This window comes from Scyliorhinus canicula, chromosome 7 (assembly GCF_902713615.1).
Source record: "Scyliorhinus canicula chromosome 7, sScyCan1.1, whole genome shotgun sequence".
NCBI lineage: Eukaryota > Metazoa > Chordata > Chondrichthyes > Carcharhiniformes > Scyliorhinidae > Scyliorhinus > Scyliorhinus canicula.
This window is the reverse complement of record NC_052152.1, coordinates 62,441,734-62,460,690: the sequence shown is the minus strand read 5'-3', so window position 1 is coordinate 62,460,690 and position 18,957 is coordinate 62,441,734. Positions and strand designations below refer to the sequence as shown.

General features: G+C 46.2%; 1 protein-coding gene across 8 annotated transcripts in view; it reads right to left on the bottom strand.

Annotated features, from left to right (window-relative positions):
* riox2 (ribosomal oxygenase 2) overlaps positions 1 to 6,629 on the bottom strand; it is a 69,632-nt gene extending 63,003 nt beyond the window's left edge. Inside the window, exons 1-2 of one of the 8 annotated variants that reach the window (XM_038802169.1) lie at positions 6,271 to 6,628; positions 6,043 to 6,184 (exon numbers count right to left, since the gene is read on the bottom strand). Coding sequence is in view for 3 of the 8 variants with exons in the window: in XM_038802166.1 (XP_038658094.1) it covers positions 5,311 to 5,347 (37 nt within the window). In the remaining 5 variants the exon portion in view is untranslated. Of the gene's footprint in view, positions 1 to 5,294; positions 5,617 to 5,648; positions 5,987 to 6,042; positions 6,241 to 6,270 lie in introns of those variants that run through there. The other 7 variants (XM_038802172.1, XM_038802168.1, XM_038802170.1 and 4 more) reach the window with 7 other exon arrangements.
* Positions 6,630 to 18,957: the final 12,328 nt, after the last annotated feature.

Below are 18,957 nucleotides of genomic sequence, written 5' to 3'. Positions count from 1 at the left end.
ATGGGGAGAAAGTAGGAGAATGGGGATGAGAAAAATATCAGCCATGATTGAATGGTGGAGCAGACTCGATGGACCGAGTTGTCTAATTCTGCTCCTATGGTGTTATAAAATGTGAACCGCCGGTGTTGGTGCAGTTGGTCACCATTTTGAAATGTTAAAATAAAACAAAGTTTCTGTTTTACTTGTTTGAACAAAATCATAACATTTTAAAAACTATCAAATTCATCGCCTTCAACATCAATTGCAAAGAGTTAATCAAATTCACCCAATTCCCTTGGGCAATGGCATTATCGTAAGGATCCCACTTTGGATCAGATGTGATCCTTTCAGTTTCATGATCACAACAAATCATCTTCTCTATTGGACATTCTACATTTTCTGCACTGTCGAACAACAGTTCATTAAAAGCACCGCCCCATTTGATGACAAAACCACACAAAAGATCAAGTGGGACAGCACATATATTTTCATTCTTTGTGAAGACCTTTTCTCCGTTAACCATCCACCATTCAATGCAAACATAATTCTCGAATGGCCTGCTGAGGTACACATTCAAAGGTTGAACCACTGACATTAGACCCTCGGTATGACTGAAATTTCTGTCCTATTTCTTCACTCGTGCCTCTTGATTTGATCAGTTATAAAGGTCATTTCCAAATGTAAAATTTGTGCCAAAAAATCAAGTTCGCAGCAGGATTTGTTTGTGCATATCCATGACAACGAATGGATGGATGAGGATGGAGTGATGTTGCAGAATGATAATGTGTGGAATAGGCTGGTGGCTTGCATAAAAACATAGCGTATAGTGTGGGAACTGTTCAGATCCCACACAGTCGTCCGAAATTCCACGGAACCAACTGAAACACATTCTACATGCTACAAACTTAAAACAGCCCTACTTCTCAATGGCATGCATCCTGGTTGACTGCAAATATCATCTGGTTTCTCATCCGAATGATGGAAGTCCTAGGTTTCAAACTTACATAGAAAATCTGGACCAACCCTCAGCAGTTATGGGGATACAGTTGGAAAGTGGAGTTGAGGATTACATCAGACCAGTCATTATCGCATTGGATGGTGGGAGCAGGCTCGGTGGGCCAATTAGCCTAATTCTGCTCCTATGTCTTATGGATGTTTTGTAACAGTTGTACAGGGCATTGGTGAGGCAACATCTAGAGGACTGTGTTCAGTTTTGCTCTCCTTATTTAAGAAAGCACATGACTGCATTAGAAGCAGTTCAGCGAAGGTTCACTCAACTGATTCCTGGGATGAAGGGGTTATCTTATGAGGAAAGGTTGGCCAAATTGGTCCTGCACCCATTGGTGTTTAGAAGAGTGAGAGGTAATCTTGTTGAAAAAAAATAAGAACATAAGAAGTAGGAGCATAAGTAGGCTATCTGGCCCAGTGGCGTGCAGAGGGGGGGGCCGACGGTGCGCTGGCCCCGGGCATCCATTGGATGGGGGCAGCAGCGTGAAGAGAACGGAGCGCGCCTGCGCACCGCGGTCGGCCGGAGCGTGCCTGCGCACCGCGGTCGGCCGGAGCGCGCCTGCGCACCGCGGTCGCCGCTGGTGAAGAGGCGGCTTTGCACTCGGCGGCTGGAGCGTGAACAAAAAGGGCGCGACTTCTCCCGAATCGACGGCAATCAATGCCACCATGGGTGAGTTTTATTTATTCTTTATCTTTAGATCCATTTTTAAACTCTTCTCTGCACCCTCTCTATAGTTGTCAACTTACTAAACTGTCGTGCCCAGAATTTGACATTTGGGCCAGGGGCACCCATTTGGGACAGAACCAGTATTTTATAAAGATTCATCGTGGCCTCTTAACTTTTGCCCTCTTACCCTTTATGCTTAAAGCCCAGGGTCCTATAAATGGGAGATTCTCAGAGACAGGGGCAGCACGGTAGCATGCTGGTTAGCATAAATGCTTCACAGCTCCAGGGTCCCAGGTTCGGTTCCCGGCTGGGTCACTGTCTGTGCGGAGTCTGCACGTCCTCCCAGTGTGTGCGTGGGTTTCCTCCGGGTGCTCCGGTTTCCTCCCACAGTCCAAAGATGTGCGGGTTAGGTGGATTGGCCATGCTAAATTGCCCGTAGTGTCCTAAAAAAGTAAGGTTGGGGGGGGGTTGTTGGGTTATGGGTATAGGGTGGATACGTGGGTTTGAGTAGGGTGATCATTGCTCGGCACAACATCGAGGGCTGAAGGGCCTGTTCTGTGCTGTACTGTTCTATGTTCTACTTGACTGCAAGCTGCTGGAGCTCGGATCTTGAACAAAGCTTTTATATCTGGATTTGGGGACCCTTTATGCACTGGCATAGTGCAAAAACAGGCCCCACATGACCAGGGTTTTGTGAAGAAGAAGGGATCTGGAAATGTGTCGACTGTGAAAATTATATTTGTGGAAATTGGGTGAAGTAATGCCGGTGTTTGATGAGACTCGGTGCTAAAGCTTTAGAGAAATGAAAATGGAATTTGATTTGAAGAAGTTCAACGTTTTGAAGGATATTGTGGCTGAAATGAATGCAATACGTGCTGAATGGGCTGACTGAGAAATGTGTGAGATATGTCTTTGTATCTGCTATGTGTAATTTATCGGTCATATTATTGCAATTTTCCTGTTAATTCATGTTTAATTTATGTTGATTTTGGTGTGATTGCTAATATAAAAGTGAAGTCTTGTATATTGGTCTTAGTTGGGTTGTTTGTAGTTTGTTTCCACCAGGGTCATAACAGTATTTCCATGACGTTGCTGCTCTTATCCTTCTCCATGGGGGTTGCAGAGGAGGGAGGCACAACTTTTGAGACATAACATCTCACCCATTGCTGCAAAGCAAAATGACTCAAGAAGAGAAGAATATCCCTAGAATCCCAGCGCTAAGGGGAATTTAACTAACTCTTACAGCGCAATTTAACCTCAGGCAGCCGTCCTATACCTTAGAGATGACAAAGATAAAGAGGTCAGTGAATAGCTCTAGAACGGGTGCAACTACGTTTTTTATAGGTTTTTTGGTGATATTTAATGAAATATTTACGTGGGGCTTTGGGGCATACAATCAAGATTTGCCCCGGGCATCACCAGACCTCTGCACGCCACTGATCTGGCCCCTCGAGCCTGCTCCGCCATTCAATAAGATGACTGATCTTTTTGTGGACTCAGCTCCACTTACCTGCCCGCTCAACATAATCCACAATTCCTTCACTGTTCAAAAATCTATCTATCTTTGCCTTAAAAACATCCAACGAGGTCACCTCAACTGCTTCATTGGGCAGGGAATTCCAGAGCTTTACAATCTTTGGGTGACAAAGTTCCTCCTCAACTCAGTTCTAAATCTGCTCCCTCTTATTTTGAGACTGTGCCCCCTAGTTCTAGTTTCACCCATCAGTGGAAACACCACCTCCTTGCTTCTATCTTAACTATTCCCTTTATAATTTCATGTTTCTATCAGATATCCCCCTCATTCTTCTAAATTCCAATGAGTATAGTCTCAGTCTCTCCTCATAATCCAATCCTGTCACCTCCAGAATCAACCGAGTGAATCTCCTCTGCAGCCCTCCAGTGCCAGTACATCCTTTCTAAAGTAAGGAGACCAAAACTGTGCGCAACACTACAGATGTGGTCTCACCAGCACCCTATACAGTTGCAACATAACCTCCCTGTTTTTAAACTCCATCCCTCTGGCAATGAAGGACAAAATTCCATTTGTCTTCTTAATTACCTGCTGCACCTACAAACCGACTTCTTGGGATTCATGCACAAGGACACCCAGGTCCCTTCCACAGCAGTATGCTGCAATTTTTTTTACCATTTAAATAATAGTCCATTTTTCTGTTATTCCTACCAAAATGGTTGACCTCACATTTACCAACATTATACTCCATCTGCAAGACCCTTGCCCACTCAAACTATCAATATCACTCTGCAGACTTTCTATGTCCTCTGCACACTTTACTCTACCACTCATCTTGAGTCATCTGAGAACCTTGACACATTACACTTGGCCCCAACTCCAAATCATCTATGTAAATTGTAAACAATTGGGGTCCCAAAACTGATACCTGGGGCACATCGCAAGCCACTGATCGCCAACCAGAAAAAGATCCTGAGCTGCCTTGATAGAGTGCATGCTGAAAGGGTGTTGCTCCTTTTGGGAGAGACTGGGACTAGAGAATACAGTTTCAATGTGGAGGGGTCTCCCATTTAAGACGGGGATGGGAAAAAATTATTTCTCTGAGGGTTGAGTCTTTGTGACTTTCTTCCCCAAATAGTGGTAAAGGCAGAGTCATTGAATATTTTTAAGACGGAGGTAGATAAATTCTTGACTAACAAGGGAGTCAAAGTTTACGGAGGAAAGTGGAGATGATCAGCCATGATCTCACTGAATGGAGGAGCAGGCTCAATGGGCCGAATGGCCTATTCCTGAATCTAATTCGTATTTTCATATATGTGCTTGAGGAAGAAGAAACAAGGGCAAGAATTGGAGCAAAGAAAGATTGTGGGCAGACATCAGGTAAAGAAAGATTGGCATAGTCATGCAAATTAGTACTGGGCGCCAGATTAGTAAACTGCCTTGTGACTCTTTGCACCACCTTCAGTACTTAAATGTCTTGGGCGGGATTCTCCGTTACCCACGGCAAAATCGGGAAATGTGATTTGGCAGAGAATTGCTTCCGACGCCAAAATCGCGGCAGCCGTCAATTTGACGCCAAATCACGATTCTCTGTCAACTCAAAAACGGCGTCAAATGCATTTCTCTCCGCATATACAGTAGGCACTGTTTGCATATCATTAGCGGGCCCAACCCTGTACTCACCAGGGCTTCCGCGATTCTCCGCCTCTGATGGGCCAGGTTCCCGACGACGTGGTTCACTTGTGCTTTTAAAATTTGTGAAACCGTCATGGCGGCTGCTGAGGGAGAGGGGTATGGAAAGTGATCAACGTGGCCATAGTGTGCTGACAGTTGCACCGCGGGCCAGGGGCCTCTGCCAGGGCTGGGGGGAGTATGGGGGTGGCCAGGAGGTGAGCTGTGGGGTCAGGGTGGACAGACACGGAGCACCATTGCCGCAGCTGGCAAGGCAGCCATGCAGCTGCGCACACTGCTAACTGTCCACTTTGAACCTGGTGCACGGATCATATGGTGTCCTCCCCAAGATGCCCTCTGGCCCCAGACAACCCATCAGCTGTATGGAAGCACTCCAGCACAACCAGTGCCATATTTTTGGCTGTGATAAGTGTGTGTAGGGAGTGTAATCTGTATGTGCGGCTGCAGCTTGTCAGCCTCCCGAGTGTGATCACGGACCTGGCATATCGCGCACCATTTTTCAGTGGAATCGAGCGTGTTCCACACGGCATCGGTGTTAGCCCCTCAATGGTAGCGGAATCAGTCCAGGTGCAGCGCCGGTTCTTCTGTCGTACAAGTCCGCGGATTCTCCGTTGCCGTCAACGCTTAGACTGAGAAATGGAGAATCCCGTCCCTCGTGTCCGTGATAGGAAACAGATGGATTTTTCACAGACTGAGCTGACTAAGATACTTGATCAGGGTTCCCATGTGGCTCTCATTACTGTCTTGGCTGTATATACTGCATTAATCTATTCTTTTATATTGCTACTCATTCTGCGCTGATTGAAAACGTTAAATGTCGAGTTTACTCACTCGCTCTTTGATCTCAGCAAAACAAGTAGGGAGTGAGCAGAGGTGGGGACATTTGTGGGATTGAACTTGGAGGGGGCGGGTGGGTGAACAGATGTACTAAACTTGATGAGGTAGGCGAGTTTGGTGAAGATGGGGATGGACTGGGAGACAGTTTGAAAGAGGGATTAGGTAGAGTTAGCAGGGAGAGAGAGAGAGAGAGAGGGGTGGTGTCTGGGGGGCGCACGGAAACCAGTGGACGCTTTGCCAGCGCTCACCACACACCGCCCCACTCCAGCCACAAGTCAGGTTAAGATGCCTGGCGGGACCGGATCCCTCGCACGGGTAACGAGATTCTCCGTGCGCCGCGCACTCCCCGCCCCCGTTCCGCGCAGACGCTCGCTCGGGCCGCTGTTACCTGGAGACGCTCGTGCTGGTGGTGGGGACGCCGTTACCTGGAGGTGCTCGAGTTGGTGCTGGTGCCGCCGTTAACTGGAGACGCTCGTGCTGGTGGTGGGGCCCCCGTTACCTGCAGGCGCTCGCGCCGGGGCCGCCGTTACCTGGAGACGCTCGAGCTGGGGCCTCCGTGACCTGGAGGCGCCGGGGCCGCCGTTACCTGGAGACGCTCGAGCTGGGCCGCCGTTACCTGGAGACGCTCGAGCTGGTGCTGGGGCCGCCGTTACCTGGAGACGCTCGAGCTGGTGCTTGGGCCGCCGTTATCTGCAGGCGCTCGCGCCGGAGCAGCCGCGTGCATGAAAGGTTCCAATTTTTCCAAACGGGCCCCAGTAACCGGCGCCACCCTCTGCAGCTTCCGACAGAAAACCAGCCCTTGGAAATAGGTTCCGGCCGCCGCCGCCGGAGTTTTCGGGTCGCGGTGTTATTTTTAAGCCTTGCTTGGTTGTTGATGTTGGTTTTCGAGCGCAAGGCAAGAATGCGACAAATCAAATGGACTTCGTAGCTCGTCAAAATATTTCTATTCAGACGTAGGTTTTTCAATCGCCCCCTTGAATCTGGGCAAAACTGCTTAATAGTTAAAGCCATTTCAAAATTAAAAGGTAAAGATGGCCTGTCCTCTGTTTGATGTTTAAATATATTTTGATTTTATTAATTAAGGGAATTTATAATTTCTCGGTTGTAGGAAACCATTAGCAGCTTTGCCTCAGATGTCGAGAATGGCATCGCCAAATCCCATTTCAACCCAGCTCCCTAAATAGACTCAGTGAGACAAAGACTTGCTTAAAAGTTGTTCTACCTTCCAGTTCTGATGGGTGATTGTCAATCTGAATGTTTTTAATTGTTCATGTATTATTAATATGTAAGCATCACTGTCCAGTCCATGTGGTGTAGGTACACCCACCCTGCGGTTAGGGAGGGCGTTCTAGGATTTTAACCCAGTGGCAGTGCAGGAACGGAGATATATTTGCCAAGTCAGGATGGTGTGTGGCTTGGAGGGGAACCTCCAGGCGATTCCAATGCATCTGCTGCCCTTGTCCTTCTCGGTGGTAGGTGGTTTGAAAGGCGTTGTTGAAGGAGCCTTGGTGAGTTGCTGCATCTTGTAAAAGCAGATGATGTCCATGTACAGCCATCTGTAATGATAATCTGGTGTAGTGCTGCTTTGGCACCTTTTTAAAACAGACTTGCCGGGCAACACGGTGGTGCAGAGGGTTAGCCCTGCTGCCTCACGGCGCCGAGGTCCCAGGTTCGATCCCGGTTCTGGGTCACTGTTCGTGTGGAGTTAGCACATTCTCCCTGTGTTTGCATGGGTTTTGCCCCCACAACCCAAAGATGTGCAGGGTAGGTGGATGGCCATGCTAAATTGCTCCTTAATTGGAAAAACTGAATTGGGTACTCTAAATTTAGTTTAAAAAAAATAGAGTTGCCAAACTTGTTGAACATTCAAGTGACTTATATTTGTAAAATGGTGGAAAGCTGCGCACTTGAGCCCATCAGCATCAAATATAGGGAGGAACCAGCAGTAAAGAGTGGGAACATAAGTTTTGAAGGTAAGTTCCAGGGGTTGGAGCAGCGGGGGCCCAAACATAAAACAACATAATACATATAGAAATTATATGACAACACATTTTCTTAGAGCTCCTGCACTTCAAATTTTGGTGCAAAACCACTGGAGAAACCCATCAAGAAAGAAAACTAGAAGTCTAAATAATCTCAACTATACGGCAGGATTTGATTTATCGATGGTGGGGCACAACTACTTTCAGACTATTCTCAGTTGCAGTGAATTCTGGCCCAGCATTAGACCCAGTTACAATTGAAAAAGGCACTGCACCCAAATCAAAATCCTATCTTCTCTTTATCGACAGTGCCAGAGTTGCTATGAATGTGCAGTACTGGTTCTATTCAAGATTTTTCATTTGCAGTTTGTGTCCAGTAAATTTACTTAGCACTTTTACCATTAATCCTTGACAGTTTTCATTTTCAGCTAAGTTCTTGGGTGCAAGAACTTGCCCTAAGGCAGGTTCTTGGCCCTTAGTCTTCTTTATGCCTTTCTATCCTGTGCCAATATTTTCATTTTCCAGTAACTTTCTGCAATTTTAAAGTCATAGAACATTGACATTTTCTTCCTCTTTTTCCTTGAAATCTTCCTTCCATTGCATTACTTCGAAACTCTGTTTCCTCTGAAGATGTGCCCTACCCAGTCGCTTTTCCTAATTCCGTTCAGCAAATGTCTTTGTTCATTTGCTCTCCTCAACGCTTCAGCATTTGTTATTTTTTTCTCTCCAGTTGATCCTTTCCAGTCTCCTCCAGACTCATATTTGAAAGCTATTTAGAAAGTTGGTCTCCTTACATCCGTAAGGTCCAAGTCTTACATCCATACAACAACATTCCAAATTCTTTACAAGTTGCTTCTTAATTTGTCTATTCAGCTTTCCAGTTAACAACTGTCTCTTCTTACTAAATGCAGCCTTTCCCATTGCTATCTTTGTTCTTATTTCTTTGTACATTCCCTCTGCAGGTATTGTACTTGTTAAATACTTGACTTATCATCCCTGTTCTAGTTATTTTCTTTCTCTGAACATATGAATATATTTTGTTGCTTTTTGGATATTACTTTGGTTTTGCCGATGTTCACTTTCATTCCAAAGTTCATATCTTCTGTTAATAGTCTGTCTACTAGTTCTTTTAACCCTCCTTCAGTGCTTGCTGAAAGTGCTTTACAGAGTCATAGAGTTTCATAGCACTGAAATTGGCCCTTTGGCCAATCCTGTCTGTGCCAGCCATCAGTTATCTATTTTTGTTTTATAAATTTAGAATATCCAATTCATTTTTTCCAATTAAGGGGCAATTTAATGTGGCCAATCCACCTAACCTGCACATGGGGAGAATGTGCAAACTCCTCACAGACAGTGATCCAGGGCCGGGATTCGAACCCGGGTCCTCAGCGCCGTAGGCAGCAATGCTAACCACTGTGCCACCGTGCCGCCCTAACAGTTATCTATTCTAATCCCATTTTCCAGCACTTGGTCTGTAGCCTTATATGCTATGGCATTTCAAATGCTTCTTAAATATTGTGAGGGTACCCGCCTCTACCACCCTTTCAGGCAGTGAGTTCCAGATTCCCACCACCCTTTGGGTGAAAAAGCTTTTCCTCAAATCCCCTCTATCCAGCCTCTCTTCATAGTTTATCATCTGAAAATTTAGCTGATGTTATCATTCGCCATCCCTCCACAACCCTAACACCAGATTATGCATAGACACTCCTGTACTCATTGTTTCTGCATAGACATTGAAGAAGACCGGTGATATATAACACCCTTGCCAAACTGCTCTTCCAATTACACATGGTTCTGACTCCCTGTTTGCTACCCTCACTGTTGCTGTTTGTCACATGTACAGATTTCTTATGAGTCAATCTCTCCAGCATATTCCAAAAATGTCAAGAGCTTAATCCAGCTAACTATCAAATGCTTTTTAAAAATCCACATTGCTGGTAAAGTCTGTGACTCTGGTGGCATACTCATTTAGGTTGGTCACTGAGTTCTTAAATATGGGCAGTCCACTGACACCAAGCAGTCACGTAGGAGCTCTTCTGTTGCCTCGGACCAGGGGATGGATTGGTAGGCGCCCTGGATTTTTGTGTGGCAGTGGTCGTGAATGTTGGCGCCCCTGGTAGGACAGATGTGTTGGTGGAATTTTGGCAGTACATTCTTGAGGTTGGCCTGAATGAAGTCCCCGGCCACAATGAACAAGGCCTCCAGGTGTTCTATTTCATTGTTATTTATAGCTGTGTACAATTCATCCACATTTTCTTCACTTCCACATGGAGTGGGATGTAGACAGTTGTGATTATGGCTGAAGTGAACTCACGTAGAAGGTAGTGCGGGTGGCGATTCACAGTCAGGTATTCAAGGTCGCCATGGTCGCCAGATCCGAGCACCAGGAGTTGATGAGGCAAAGCCCTCCACCCTTTGCTTTACCTGATGACACCGTGCGGTCCGTCCGGTGTACTGAGAAGACTTCAGATTTTATAGCACAGTCCGATGAGGCATAAGTGAGATATGTCTCTGTGAAACAGAGCACACAGCAGTCTCTTACTTCCTTCTGAGAGGTAAGTCTAGCGTTAAGTTCATCCAACTTGTTTTCGATCGCTTAGACGTTTTCCAGGAGTGCGCTGGGGAGAGGAGCCTTTCCGCGTTGTTTTAGTCTCGCATGCAGACCATCACGTTTCCCCAGTCGGCAGCTGCTTCTGGATGGACCCAGGATCTGATAGGAGAAGTCTGACCTCGTGGAAGGTAGGCAGATGCGTGTGGCGGGGGCCAGGGCACTAGTTTCGCTTTATAGAGCTATATTTCACTATTTCGTTATATAGAGATATATTTCACTGCTAATTATATCTTCCTGTTCCCGATAATTCAGCTATTAATCAGCTTAGTGAGGGAAAGGATAAAGGTGATATTTTGGACTAAAGCAGGATGAGGAGTATATAAAATGCTCGAGTATTTGCTTGACCTTGTCTTACCAAAAGGCATGCCAGTGTTGAACATTTTATATAAGCTTGAGCAGCATTACAATCCTAAACCATTGGTGATTGCAGAAAGCGAGAGATTTGGAACCAGGAATTAGTTGCTCAATGAGAGTATTGAAGACTTTATTATGGCTTTGAAAAAGCTGTCCATTCACTAATTTTGGAGAATTTCAGCAGTTAAGCATTGTGGGAGAGATTTGTGTGCCTTTTAAAAGTGAATGCATTCGCTGTAAGGTGCTAACATTGCTAAAGTTAACGTAGCTCACCAAACAGCATTGTCCATGGACATAGTGGAATATGACTTGAGAGAAGTCAGAGTTAACAACTGTCAATCGTCTGCTGAAGTAAATAAGCTGAGTAAGTAGAAGGCAGGAGTTAGTCATAGCAGAGGTACTAAAAAGTTATTTTACCGGGGCTTTGGACAACACTGGGCAGAGGATTGTCCATTTGTGGAGGCAGAATGCTACGGCAGCATAAAGAAGAGTCACCTTGCCAAGATCTGTTGCAAGGTGGTTAACAGCTGGAGGAAACGGACTCAAGTCAACCTACAACACAGGCTACGCTGAGAGACTCTGCTGTCACACCTCTCTCACACTCAACCACCTTGTATGCCAGCTCTACAGCAGACTTCAGCAGTCAAGGGCATTCAGCCTCTGATCTTTGGGTAAGCGTTTTCCAAGGCGGCCTTCAGGATGCGCGACAACGCAGAATCGCCAAGCAGAAACTTGTAGCCAAGTTCTGCACACATGATTGCAGCCTCAACCGGGACCTGGGATTCATGTCGCATTACATTCATCCCCCACCATCTGACCTGCGCTTGCAAAATCCTACCAACTGTCCTGGCTTGAGACAATTCACACCTCTTTAACCTGGGGTTACCCCTATCTCTGGATCTGTAAAGACTTAATTACCTGCAAATGCTCGTATTCTAAGCATTGTCTTGCGCCTTTGAATTTGTCTTTATATATGTTTCTGGAACATACCTCTTCACTCACTTGAGGAAGGAGCAGTGCTCCGAAAGTTAGTGTTTGTAACAAACCCTGTTGGACTTTAACCTGGTGTTGTAAGACTTCTTACTGTGCTTACCCCATTCCAACGCCGCCATCTCCACATCAGATTTTTTCAAAGTTAGATCTGACATCTGCACCTTAGATGAGTCAAAGTCATATTTGATTATTAATGCAAACATAGATCTGTTTCAGTCTCAGAGGCTGTCATAGAATCATAGAATTTACAGTGCAGAAGGAGGCCATTCGGCCCATCGAGTCTGCACCGGCTCTTGGAAAGAGCACCCTACCCAAGCCCACACCCCCCACCCCATCCCATTAACCCAGTAACCCCACCAACACTAAGGGCAATTTTGGACTAAGGGCAATTTAGCATGGCCAATCCACCTAATCTGCACATCTTTGGACTGTGGGAGGAAACCGGAGCACCCGGAGGAAGCCCACGCACACACAGGGAGAACGTGCAGACTCTGCATAGACAGTGACCCAAGCTGGGTATCGAACCTGGGACCCTGGAGCTGTGAAGCAATTGTGCTAACCACTATGCTACCGTGCTGTCACTGTGTTTCTTCAGACCCCCAGAACTTTCCAAGTGGTGATAAACCAAATTTTGGAAGGAATTTAGGGAACAGTATGTTATTTGGATGACATACTTCTTTGAGCTTCCAACAGGCCAACCAATGATGTCAAGCTGAAAAAGGCGTTCCAACGTTTAAAAAAAAGCATGACGTTCAGGTAAAGGCACACAAATGTGAAATGTTTCAAATCTATGTAGAGCATTTTCGTCACAGAGATAAAAGATGGGTTATATCCTACCATAAGTGAGGTTCTATCAATAAGACCTGCACCATGTCCGCAAAATATCTGAGTTCAAGTCTTTTTTGGGTTTAGTGAATTAATACGGTAAATTCATACTAAATTTGGCAACCTTCTTGAATCCATTGATCTCTTGAGCAAGGATGTCTGTGGAATTGGACAAGAGATTGTGACAAAGCATCCCAATTGTGTAAAAATAAAATGGTAGATAGCAGAATGCTTGTACATTACAATGTATTCAGAAAGATTAAGCTAGTATGTCATACTTCTCCATATAGACTTAGGTACTGTGCTCTCTGTTTAAGTGTCATCTTGTGGGAGCAAAAAACACAGAATTACATACAGAAATATTGGATTTTAAGTAAAACCTGTGAGTTTTTAAAAACAATAGACATACAAGCCAAAGGTGGCTGAAGGTAAAAAGTCAGTCACTGGCTGAATTGCTGCAGGGCGATTCTCAAGGAGATAATGCAGCCACCCCATTCCAGACAAGGTACTTTTTAAAAATATATATTTTTATTCAAATTTTCAACATTTAAATATTTTTACAATAAATATAAACAACCCCAACAACTCCCCCTACCCCTTGATGGCAACCAGAGCCCCAAGTGTAAGATACGAGAGGGGACCAGCAAATCATTTTGACATATTCTGGTCCTGCCGAAGTTGGAGAAATCTTGGGGGTCGTTTCTCAGCACCATGTCTAAGGTTCTACACATGGATTTGGAGTGTGGTCCCTTGGAGGCCATATTAGGGGTGAGACCCACTAGGGTTGCCGATGGGGGATGGGACAGATGCCTTGGCCTTGCCTTGTTGATCGCTCGCAGGCGCATCCTGTTGGAGTGGAGGTCAGCTTCTCCCCCCTTTGCCTCGGCATGGCTAGAGTATTTAATGAGTTTCTGCACTTGGAGAAGGCGAAATTTGCTCTGAAAGGGGTGGATGAGGGATTCCACAAGAGATAGGGTTTGGTTATCTTACACTTTAGGGATCTGGTTGCCGTCAAGGGCTGGATGGGGAGAGGGGAGGAGAGAGAGATGGTGTTGGGGTTGTGCTTGTTTGTTGCAAAAAAGGTTCAAAAAGACCTTCCATGTGAAGTTCCATACCTGCATACACCTGAAGCCCGATTGCACTGGAGCTCAAACTTCACCCCCAACTCCTCCAAACCGCCTCTCCAAAAACAAATTCTTCATCTCCTTCACCCCTGTCTCCTCCCATCCCCGGAACCTCGCACCCATCCTCCCTGGCGCAAACCCATGGTTCCCTTTTCGACAACACCCTTGAGCCTGCCCTCAACTTAAAATGCTGTCGAATTGCCTCCAAATCTTCAGCGTGGCTTACCACCACAGGACTACCCGAGTACTTCTCTTGGGTGAATGGTATCGGTGCAGTTGCCAGCGCCCGCAACCCCGATCCCCTTACAGGAACTGGCTCCATCCGCACCCAGAAAGATTCCGTCTCGCTACTCCAGCTCCGCACCTTCCCCATATTCGCTATCCAGTAATAGTATACATTCGGAAGGGCCAACCCCCCCTGACTGCCATCCTTATTGGAGCACCGCTTTCCTTACCCTAGTCACTTTCCCAGCCCACACAAAAAACGAGACCACCCCCTTAAAAAATGACTTTGGTAAAAAGACCAGCAGACACTGAAATAGAAACAAGAACCGTGGGAGAATGTTCACCTTCACTGCCTATACCCGGCCGACCAACAACAAGGGGAGACTATCCCATCGCAACAAGTCCTTCTTCACTCTCCTAGTGAAATTGAGCTTACGAAGCCTGCCCCCAGTCACGTGCCACCTGCACCCCCAAATACCTAAAGTGAGTTGTCACTACCGAAAATGGTAACCCTCCTGGCAATGCGCCTGGAGAAGACACCACAAAATATTTGTTTTTTCCTAAATTCAACTTGTACCCCCAAAATGCCCCAAATGTCTTCAGCAACCCCATTATATCCCTCACCGATGAGTTTGGGTCTGAGATGTAGAACAGACACCCTATGCGACCGCCCCCCCCCCCCCCCCCCCCACTACCCTTCCATCAGTCCGAACCCCTCAGCGCAAGGGCTCAATCACCAGCGCAAAAAGGGATGATATGGGACATCCCTGCCTCGTTCCTCAAAATAGTGGAAATACCCAAATTCATATCGTTCGCCTGTACATATGCTGTCGAATCCTTGTACAACAATTTCACCCATGTCACAAACTTAAGCCAAATTCCAAATTTCTCCAACGCCGCAAGTAGATAGCTCCACTCCAGTCTGTCAAATGCCTTCTCCGCATTTAATGCCACCTCCAGCTCCCTTCCTTCTGCCGGAGAAAGCACCACATTCAGCAGCTGCTGCACATTTGATGGCAGCTGCCTTCCCTTAACGAATCCCGTCTGATCCTCTCCAACCACCTTCAGAAGGCATTCCTCCAACCTCAATTCCAGCATCTTCACCAATATCTTAGCATCCATGTTCAGTAGAGAAATGGGCCTGTACGACCCACACTCTACCAGATCAGACAAGGTACTTGTAAAGCATCCAAAAACTGATCACCATCTTTGGTATAGACAGGCCACAATAACCATCTCATCTCAAGGGATCCTGTTAGTAATTCCTGGACGGAATTTCAGATTTGCCTTCCCAGATGGAATATACAAAGAATGCGTTAAAAGCCAGCTCTAAAGGTGTCCCAGAGCCTGTGTGTTTTGTGAGACCAAATGCTGTAAGTTTTTTTTTCTCTTTAAAATTTCGAGTACCCATTTTTTCCAATGAAGGGTCAATTTAGCGTGGCCAATTCACCTACCCTGCACATCTTTTTGTGCTGTGGGGGCGATACCCATGCAGACACGGGGGAAATGTGCAAACTCCACACGGACAGTGACTCGGGGCCGGGATTGAATCCTGGTCCTCGGCGCTGTGAGGCAGCAGTGTGGCCCCGAAGTGCTGTAAGTTGAACAGAAGAAAACATCAGCAAGCACAAACCCTGCCCAGGTCAAATCTCTCTCTGACTGTGGAAGTCAGCTCCAGTCAGCAAAGAGATCGCAGCTGAAAAGAAAGCTGTGGAAGGTTCTCTGCCAAACTACAGAACACAGGAATCGCAAAACCAACTATTCACCTGCTGAAATCAACTCTACTGAAACTGCAAATCTGATTGTTCGCCTACTGAAGTCAACTTTACTGAAATTTCAAATCATATGTTGATGGGCTGAATGGCCTTTTTGAGCACTGTAGGGATTCTGTGAGAATCATGTATGTGTTTTACCCTTTATTATGACCTTTTAGTAGTTGATAAACTCACTAACTCAAAAAAGCCTGGTTGAATTGCTTCTTTTGAAACGTAACTATTGTGTCTGTTGAAAGACATCCATGAAAGGGATTTTAGATTTAACCTTGTTGCTACCAACAGAGGGCATTGAATAAAGGCAGGGATCCAGTTCATCCCTCCTCATCTGGGTGGTAACAACTTGGGGGTATCCCAGCCAGACAGTGACAAATTGAGGGGTCTCACCCAAGTCAACAACCTTGGGAAGCCTCACCTGGGGGTGGTCGTAAGTCAGATCTGGTGAGTATAATTAAGATCAGGTAGGACACGGATCTTGAGTAACAAGTCAGAATACAGGAGGGAGATAGAGAACCTAGTGGAGTGGTGCAGCGACAACAATCTATCCCTCAATGACAGCAAAACTAAAGAGCTGGTCACTGAAGTCAGGAAGCAAAGTACTGTACACACCAATGGGGCTGAGGTGGAGATGGTTAGCAGCTTCAAATTCCTAGGGGTACGCACCTCCAAAAATCTGTCCTGGTCCACCAACATCAATGCTACCACCAAGAAAGCACAACAGCGCCTAAACTTCCTCAGGAAACTAAGGAAATTCTGCATGTCCACATTAACTCTTACCGACGTTTACAGATGAACCATAGGAAGCATCCTATCTGGCTGAATTATAGTCTGCTCGGCCCAAGACCGCAAGAAACTTAAGAGTCGTAAACACATCACACGATCCTGCCTCCAATCCATTGACTCCATCTACACCTCCCGCTGCCTGGGGAAAGTGGGCAGCGTTATCAAAGACCCCTCCCACTCAGTTTACTCATTCTTCCAACTTCTTCCATCGGGCAGGAGATACAAAAGTCTGAGAGCACGTGTGAACAGACTCAAAAACAGCTTCTTCCCCGCTGTTACCAGACTCCTAAATGACCTTCTCATGGACTGACCTGATTAACACTACACCCCTGTATGCTTCATCCAATGCCGGTGTTTATGCAGTTACGTTGTGTATCTTGTGTTGCCCTATTATGTATTTTATTCTCTTTTCATGTACTTAATGATCCGTTGAGCTGCTCGAAGAAAAATACTTTTCACTGTACCTCGGTACACGTGACAATAAACAAAATTCAATCCAATCCGAAGGTTCTGCCGCCGTGACTGGCTCTCCACTATGGCTCTCAATCCTTTAATAATTTCCTCCACCTTCAGCAGCTTCTCTTCCATCAAGGTGAGCTGGTCGCTGTGTTGTAACAATGCCTCCTCCACCCCCTTCAACACCTCACCATGCTCCTGCACCGTCTCTGACGTCTTCCCAACAGCCTCGTTTATCAGGGCCAGCGTATCTTCCACCAACGGTTTGAGCGTTCCCATTATCTCCTTCGCATGCCTCTCAAAATGCTTGGCAAACTGCCACTCAAGCTCCATCTCGGCAAGCGTGGCCATCGTAATGGCCGCAGCCCCACCCGGCAAGCTCGCTCCATCTTTCTTCCCACAGAACTCTGCACCAAATATGAACCCACTGGCGGACTAGCGCTCATTCCTTTTTGTGCCGTATTCTTTCGTTGGGATTTCAACATCCTCTAATACCCATGACTTTACTGAAGACAGCTCACAAAAAAGTTACCCCAAAACTGGGTGAAAAGGTCCAAAAAGCGAGAACTCTGGCAAGAGCCACTCGACAGAGGACTGCACGATGGCACAGTCGTTAGGTCTGCAGCCTCTCAGCTCCAGGGACCGGGGTTTAATTACCACCTTGGATAACTATCTGTGTGGACTTTGCACGTTGTCTCCATTGTCTGCGTGGGTTTCTTCCCACAGTCCAAAGATGTGCAGGGGAGGTGGATGGGCCATGCTAAATTGCCCCTTAGTGTCCGAAAGGTAGGTGGGGTTACGGGGATAGGGTGGAGGCGTGGGCTTAAACAGGGTGCTCTTTCCAAGGGCCATGCAGACTTGATGGGCCAAATAGCCTCCTTCTGCACTGTAAATTCTATGTGCTCCACCTACATGTCACCACCGGAAGTTCATCAAATCTATTTCCATCACCTTTTCAGACAATAAATTCAGAAAAGAAGAAATGTGTAAGAAGAAATATTTCTTAATTTTGCCTCTGGTTCATCTTAAATCGGTCTCTTCTGGTTACCAACCCTTTTTTCTCTTTATTTACTGCAGTAAAACTATTCATGGTTGTGAACACCACAGTCAAAGCTCACTTATCATTCTCAGCTCCAGGGCGAACAACCCCAGCTTTAGTGTTTTGACATAACTGAAGTCCCTGATAACGTTTTATTCTCTTTGCATTGTCTGAAAAATTAATTAAATATAATTTACATACCATCTAGAGGATGATTTTGTACTTGAGGGCAGATCTCTATCAACAAGAGAATTTTATATAAATCATTTATACATATCTACAGTTATTCATATGTCATAGATTTCTAGAATTTATTATTCAGGCTATAAAGAAAGATCTATTTCTGTCTAATAGATTTTAATTCTTGTTCTAGAAATGGCATAAAGCATTTGTTTCTCCCTAATCAAAAAACAGAATACTGTAGATAGTGGAAATCTGAAATAAAAATAGAAAATGCTGTAAGTACTCAGCAGGTCAAGCAGCATCTGTGAAGACAGAAACAGAGTTAATGCCAAAGAACCGGACCTAAAGCATTAACTCTGGTTGGGATTCTCCGTTCTTGAGACTGTGTTGACGCCAGGGCAGGATTTGCGGACTTCCACGACAGCAAAACTGGCGCCACACCTGAACCAATTCAGCAGCCGTTGAGGGGCTGGCACTGATGCCACGTGGAACACAATTGACTCTGATGAGAAATGGTGGAGGATTCGCCAGGTCATGATTGACACTCACGAAGCTGACAAGCTGCAGCAACATATATGCACTTCACAGACACCATCCCAGCCAACAAGATGGCATTAATTGCGCTGGATGAGTGGGCTGGAGCGAAGGCACCCAGATGGGTGGCCTGGGGGGGGACCCATATGGCCTACGGCCCTAAGTTCACAGCGGGCAGTCAGCGGCATGTGCAGCTCCATAGCTGTTTTACAGGCCGCTGCAATGGTGCTCGGTGCCCATCCACCCCAACCCCACTGCCCACCTCCACGCCACACCCCGGAACTACCCCCATTCCTGGCAGATGCTTCCTGGCCAGCGGCATGACTGTCAGCAAACTATGGCAATGTTGGACACTTTCCATATCCCCTCTCCCTCAGCAGCCATGCCACCTGTTTCACGATTTTTAAAAGCACAAATGAACC